At 41.3% G+C, this 7,583-nt stretch overlaps 1 protein-coding gene across 1 annotated transcript; it reads right to left on the minus strand.

The window, feature by feature from the left end:
• Nucleotides 1-3,593: 3,593 nt before the first annotated feature.
• Nucleotides 3,594-7,362, minus strand: gpx7 (glutathione peroxidase 7). Its single transcript, XM_037674445.1, has 3 exons — nt 7,177-7,362; nt 4,136-4,397; nt 3,594-3,861 (listed from the first exon to the last, which is right to left on the minus strand). Exons 1-3 carry the CDS (start codon nt 7,309-7,311, stop codon nt 3,698-3,700), a joined length of 561 nt encoding a protein of 186 aa, XP_037530373.1. The 5' UTR covers nt 7,312-7,362; the 3' UTR covers nt 3,594-3,697.
• Nucleotides 7,363-7,583: the final 221 nt, after the last annotated feature.

Consider the following 7,583-nt stretch of genomic DNA (forward strand, 5'->3'; position numbering starts at 1 on the left):
ACTGGGACCGTCAGATTTAAAGACCAGACCTTTACTGGGACCGTCAGATTTAAAGACCAGACCTTTACTGGGACCGTCAGATTTAAAGACCAGACCTTTACTGGGACTGTCAGAGGAGGAAGTTGTTACTCTTATTTTACATCCACTTCTTTTCACACACGTTTTATCGTTTCTACAAACCTGGTCAGTAAACAAGTCACCGCCGCACGTCTTTTTATGCACGTTTATATTATTTGACAACATCGCACTGGTCTGGTCCTGAGCGCTGGATCCAAACTAACGCCCCAGTCCTGACACCCGGTCCGTGGAGTTCTGAGGCCCGCTGTTCAGAGAATAAACGTTAAAATTGAAGAAGCTGCAGAGATCATTGATCATCTGGATATTTGGTTTTGTTAGAAGCTACTGAACGTTGGCATACAAGTACTGTTACACTGCTTTAAATTGTACTCAATTACAAGTAAAATTGCTGGTGTTATCAAAATACGTAAATAAACGTACAAAGTGATCTTCCCAAAAACTACTCAGAGTATTAATTACTTTTTAACCAGCTGATGTTGTGTTGTCAATAGAAGTCATTCAGTTTGATTAACAGCTACTTCAAAGCTCATTTCTCAGAAGCTCCGTCTTATTTTAGTTCCAGACAAACTCATGGCAGTGACAACATCTAAGAGCTTTAAATACTTAGTCACAGGCCTGTCGCGATAAACAATAAATCAATTAATCGCACGATAAATGAAAATTATCAAACTCATTTTCAATTATCGGCTTTATCGTTTCTTCGTGTCTCTCTTTCTACTGAAGACACTGGATGACAAAAAGCTCAACTCCGGTGCTCTTCACTGACCCCGCCCTTTCTTTTTTCTATTTAAAATCCATTTTAACGATCCAAAATCACATTTTTGGATGGCTAAAAGCAGCTAAGCTGAGAAGCTAAGCGACGAGCTAAGCTAACAGGCCGAACCTCCGTCTAGTCGAAGCTCCAAAATTCACGGTTGAAATTTGTGCCTTCGTGTAAAAAGTTGTTTTTCTCTGCAAAAAGAAGCCGAGAACTTGTTTACTGATTTTTTTATGAAAAGCTTTGTGTGACAAATGATATGCTAAAGAGCTCAAACCACACAGAGCGTCCTCCATTTTGAGAACCAGAGAGAGACAGCCCATGTCACGTCAAGGTGCTTCCCTCCCATTTTTCTTAAAGAGACACGCTGCTCGCTCTCTCACTATCCATCCTTCGGTTCAAACAGTCTTATACTGCCATCCAGTGGTAAAAAAAAGGTACATGCAATACAAAATAACAAACACTTATTCTTAAATTTGACAATAATTACTAATTATTTTCAAACTTCAAACAATATTATCGTTTACCGCAATAATTTCTGAGACAATTAATCGCCCAGCAAAATTTGTTATTATGACAAGCCGACTTAGCCAAACTAATAAGCCACACATACAAACAATAAAAAAATCTCAACATTGTACAGGTAGTTGTAAAACCTCGTATACTGCAGTATGTTTTTTGAGATTAGATGCTGAAGTTTTATAAACTGCTTTCACCATAGAGATCAAACAAAGTCAAAATGTATCCAGGTACGGCCACGGGCACTCGTCCTCAGCCTTTACCTCGTCATTTTCTCTGTTGACAGTGTTGTTCTCTGTCTCCATTTTGGCTTTTTCTCCAAATCTTCGGTTCATAAATGACTCTCTACAGAGTTGTCCTTTGCTTACGTCATAGGTAATTGGTGCATTTTCGATCCGAGAGCCTCATTGACTACAAAGATGCAGATGAATGGTGTGAATATTAATTCAAACTGTTGCCGTGCTCAGTAACAACTTCTGATTAAAAAGTAGCGAAGATTACATGGTTTAAATTGTACTTAAGTATGAGTAAAACTACACACTTGAAAGAAATACTCAGTACAAGTACCCCAAAAAACTACTTAATTACAGCAATGTATTTGTAATTCATTACTTCCACCCGACAAAACAAGAGTAGACAATCATAAAAGAAAACAAACAAATTGAGAAGAATAAATGGAAGAAAATGATTTTAAAAAAGCAGCTAGACTGTAAAGCGACGTAGAAAATTAGAATACTAAAAACAGAACGTGGCTGCAGTGGTTTTTGCCATGAAGACAGGTTCATTGCAAAAACTTTTAAAAGATAACTGTTAAAAAAAAAAAAGAAGAAGCTAAAAATCAATTCAAAAAGTCCATGCTCAATAATTCAGGTATAAAATCCAACAATGTTCAGTCAGGTCATCTGGACGGTTTCTTTTTTGTGTTGAGACATTTCGCCCTCCACCCGAAGGGCTTCATCAGTCTGAGGAACCACCAAACAAAAGTGATTCTCCACCAACAGGCTACTCCAAAGTGGGAAAAAAACCCCAGTTATGTTGGTGCTAAGATGGGCTCTGGGGCCCGCCCCCTCCTCCAGGGTCCGCCCTCTCCTCTGGGGCCTGCCCCCTCCTCCAATGTCCGCCCTCTCCTCTGGGACCTGCCCCTCCTCCAGGGCCCGCCCTCTCCTCTGGGGCCCGCCCCCTCCTCTAGGGTCCGCCCTCTCCTCTGGGACCTGCCCCCTCCTCCAGGGTCAACTCTCTCCTCTACGGCCCGCCCTCTCCTCTGGGACCTGCCCCCTCCTCCAGGGTCCACTCTCTCCTCTAGGGCCCGCCCTCTCCTCTGGGACCTGCCCCCTCCTCCAGGGTCCACTCTCTCCTCTGGGGCCCGCCCCCTCCTCCGGGGTCCGCTCTCTCCTCCAGGGCCCGCCCCCTCCTTCAGGGTCCACCCTCTCCTCTAGGACCCGCCCCCTCCTCCAGGGTCCGCTCTCTCCTCCAGGGCCCGCCCTCTCCCTCGTTGACAGTAAAAAGCACTACACTAGTTAAGACAAGCAGAACACTACCTAAAAAAACACGGAATTGCTAAAAGTAAATAAAAAAAAAGACTCACTAAAAATATCTTAAGGCTAACAAAAGGTTAAGAAGCTTAAAAGTAACAAGGGCTAGCCAAAGATGGCAAAAGGCTAGCAAAAACATGACTGTAAAAAAAAGGCTGATTAAAAACTAACAGAGCAGCAAAAGACTAGCTAAAAAGCAGAACACTTACTAAAAGTTAAAAGAACAAAAGCCCCAAAATCTCAATAACAGCCAAAAGCTACATTTTTGGCTTTTTTTTTTTAACCTAGCGCTAAAAAAAAAAAAAAATTGTAGCTAAAAGGAGCAGAACACTATCTAGAGCTAAAAATTAGAATACAAGCTGAAGTGTGCACATCACTGGCTAAAAAGGTAAAAGTAGCTAAATGTTAGCTAAAAACGAACATGCTTTACACCATGGCAGCTACATTTGTTTCATTCTGGAATCACCTAAACGTTTGGCTTTGTGAGGTTCAACTTTTAATCTTTATCAACGTTACCGAGGTTTAAAGTTTGAGTTAACAGAATAAAATAAAATTTGTCACTGAACTTTTTTAGGGCGGGATCTGAAGGACGCACGAAACCCGAGCGCGTGAAATAAACTCAGAGAAAAGGAAACGGTGAAAGTTTATTCTACAAACCAGAATTATTTTTGATAAACAAAGATCTTAAAACAACAAAACCTCTTTGGTTTCAGACTTCAGCTGTCAATGTTTCTGAAGACAGCCGAACGCGGCCGCGCTCCGTCAGTGCTGTGAATTTAACTCTTCAAAATAAAAGTCAGAAATGTCTTGGTTAAAGCTCGTCTCTCTTCTTCACGATGATCTGCCGCACCATGTCGGAGATTTTCGGACGGATCTCTTTGACAGAGACCTTCGGCCCCCACGCGTCGACCACCTTTCCGTTCACGTCCACGAGGTACTTCCAGAAATTCCAGTCGGGCTCCTTCCCGGACGCCTCTGCACCAAACAAACAGGAACTAATAAGAAAAGCGCTCCTATAAAATATCACGCTGGATGTTTCAGCTTGTTTCCAGACTTTTCAGCTGAAGGTCTCCCTGCTGTTTCTCCTCACATTGAATATGGCAAAAAAACTACAAATATGGCTTCCAAACTCCAACTTTTAGAGCAGAATGGAGCAAAATCTTTCATATTTGCATTTTATTACATAACTGTTGCAGATGAGACATAACTGGACACATTGAGGACATTTATGGCGTCCCGCCTGGCTCACCGACGAGGTACTTGTAGACGTTGTTGGCTCCAGTTCCGACCACAGCGATTTTGCTGAACAGGGGGAAGGAGACTCCGTAGATCCGGCGCACGAAGCTGTCGATCTCCTTGTCGCTGCCGGGCTCCTGCTGGCCGAACTGGTTGCAGGGGAAGGCGAGCACGTTGAAGTGGGCGGGGCCGAAGTCGCGCTGCAGCTGCTGCAGCTCTTTGTAGTGCTCGTCCGTGTAGCCGCACTCGCTGGCGACGTTCACCACCAGGGACACCTGGAGCCGCGGAAACACACGGCTGTTAGCTGCAGGTAAGATACTGACTGTTCATAACAGCTCCAAACATTCACCTGTCCGGGTGATGAAGACTGCTTGAAAAGCTTTGGTAAACACCTTTAGTTAATTAAAAAACTTCCTCGGCTACTTGTTTCATGGACGATGTTACCATGGATACAAACAGGTTAGTTTTATTAGCTGGAAAACCACAAAATATACAATAAAATGTAAACGACAGAATACATGGAGAACATGAGCGAACAAACCCAACCTGAGCTGTCAAAGCTAAAGGAAGCACAACACTAGCTACATGCTAAAAAAGGCACAAAAAAGCAGCTAAAAGGTTCAAAAGTAGCACAACATTGGCTAAAAGATAAAATAGTATTGATAAAGCTAAATGAACAAAAGGTTACCTAAAAGTAGCAAAAGGCAAATTAAAACTACCAAATGTGTAGCTAAAAACTTAAGTAGCAAAACATTAGGTAAAAGAAATAAAACACTAGCAAAAAGCTAAAAAAATTAAGAGGTCAACTAGCTAAACTTAGCAAAAGGTTAGCTAAAAGTGGTAAAGGGTTAGCAAAAAGTGCCACATGTACAGCTAAAATGGTAGCTAAATGAAACAAAACACTAGCTGAAAAAAAGCTGGAAAAAAAAAGATTAGCTGAAAGCTAATAGTAGGCAAGCTAGGACAAAAATAGCCAAAGTAAAACCAATCACTCTTGCAATATTCTAAACAATGTTTCTAAACTCTAAATGCTCTAAAAGAGCACAGCATGTCATGATCTCCATTCTCTGCCTCCGGCTGTGCTCTTGGCCACGCCCACTTCTCCGCTGCAGAGCGGAGATCCTGACATGCTGCAGGAGGAAGATTCTCCTTCAGCTGTGGGCGGCACACAGGTGCAGCAGGTGCTAAATCATTTAAAATAATTTATTTTAAATAAAAGTTTCATGCCGATCGTGCAACTCATCCATCAATCAGCCAACTGTGTGTCACGCCCACTCTTATTTTGAAAAACCGCGAAAGAGCAAGTCTGTGAAAGTCGAAGCGGGAAGTAGCGAGGGACTACTGTACAGCAAAAGATTACCAGAGAGCTACAAGTAGCTAAAGGCTACACAGAAGCAAATGTAGCTAATATTATTATTATTACAGCTAAAAGTAGCAAAACGCTAACTAGACGCTAAAGTAGCAAGAGACCGGGTAAAAGTTAAAATAGTTAAAAACTTTTTTATTTTAATCTTTTTACTAGCTAAATTGTCAAAGTAACCTAATGCTAATTGAATTATAAAAGTAGCAAAAGGCTAGAAGCTAAAAATTTAAAAAGGTTAGCTAAAAAGTAAAAAGTAGTAGCTAAACGTACCAAACAGTTAAATCTAAAGTAGAGGGGAAAATACCTAAAAGAAGATAAACATGGGCTGAAAGCTAAAATAGCAAAAAGCTGACATAAAAGCTAAAAGTAGCAACTATATTAAATCACAGAAGAAATTACCCCAAAGCTAAACAAGCAAAAGTCTAAGTAAAGTGTAAAGTAGCTAAAGATAGCAGCTAATCTAAAGAGGCTGCTAAAAGTATCAAACGAGTAGCTAGAAGGTAAAGTAGCAAAAAATAGCTAAAAGAAGCAAAAGGTTATATGAAAGTTAAAGTAACAAACGTTTGTAAACAAATCCCAGTAAATATGATTCCTGCCAGTAAACCATGAAAACGTTTAACGATAATTTTGAAGAAAAACAAGCACCAGGTGGCTACAGCTCCATCCTTCTCATCTAAATTAATTATTCATGGATTAACTGAACTAAATGTAACACCCCTGACGCCCTTGGCTTCATGCCACCACTCCACTGTCAGGAATCTGGGAGTTATTTTTGAAAGTGCTTTTAAATTAGACAATCAGATAAATGCAGCTGTGAAATCCAGTTTCTTCCAGCTAAGACGTGAAGTCTTGTCTCTTTGAGAGACCTTGAAAAGGTGATTCACGCTTTTATTACCTCTCGTTTGGACCAATTCCACGTTGGTTTAGATAACTCATCTTTGCATCATTTAAAGACCACTCAGACCGTTGAGACTTTTAAATCTTGGCTGAAGACTCATCTGTGCTCCTTTGATCCACGCAGAGTCTGAGAACAAATTTAGAGCTGATTTGATATTTGTTGCTGTGTATTTTACTGTTAACTTTATGTTTTTGAGTGGCACTAGATGCATTTTTTACTCGTTTCCTCTTTAACTGTAAAGCACTTTGGTCAGCTTTTGTTGTTTTTATGCGCTCAATAAATAAATTGACATTAAATAAATGACAAACCGTGCTTATAACCACAATACCATCTTTTGAATCAATTTACTAATGAATTTATGGTAAAAATGGCCCCATTTGGATTTTATGTTGACGTCAGACCCCACTTGATGAACGGGTCCCGAACCTCAGAACATAAAGACAACTAGTAGTTTTATTTATTTTATATATTTAGGAATATTCAGATTATTGATTTTCTCTCATTAATAATTAAAATAATTTGTGCTGACTTGATGCTTTTCTTTTGTTTTGGTGGTTTAGATGGAGCTCGTGCAGCTGCAGGCCTCCTGCCACGTAAGCTGCTGCCGGGGCTCCATAACGGGACGACCCGAACCGAACCGAACAGAACCGCAGCACAGGTCCAACATCTATAGTGTGATGACACGAAACACACACGCGCGCGCGACATTCAGCGTGCACCCGGCTGGCCTGCAGGTCAGAGGGGAAGCAGCTGCAGTCTGAAGTTCGGAGTTTTTCATCTGAGCCGGACTCACCGAACCCCGGTACTTCTCCAGGGACACGAGCTTCCCTCTGCTGTTCACCACCTTAAAGGTGTAAAAGTCTTTCTGTTTGCTTTCTGCCACGCTGAAGAGAAGAGTCACGCACACGAGGAGCGCAGCGAAAAGCATCTTCGCAAGGAAAAAGTGCCAACTCAACAGCAGAAGCGAAAAACTCCGAGCGGCCGTGAAGTGGACGGAAATTAGCACGACTTCCGGCGGCTTCCGGCGCCTAAAAAAATAAAAGTCGACAGAAGTGCGGTTTTTATATTTTTATCCTTTTATCTTTATGGATGATAACTTGTCTGGTACCCAACTCTAAAGGACACATTGAAATTTTAACTAAAAAGAGAAAACAATGAAAAATGCTCAAAATTTGGCAGGCTTTCCCCCACAAAATGTGG

This window comes from Nematolebias whitei, chromosome 3 (genome assembly GCF_014905685.2).
Source record: "Nematolebias whitei isolate Nwh7 chromosome 3, NemWhi1, whole genome shotgun sequence".
Lineage (NCBI taxonomy): Eukaryota > Metazoa > Chordata > Actinopteri > Cyprinodontiformes > Rivulidae > Nematolebias > Nematolebias whitei.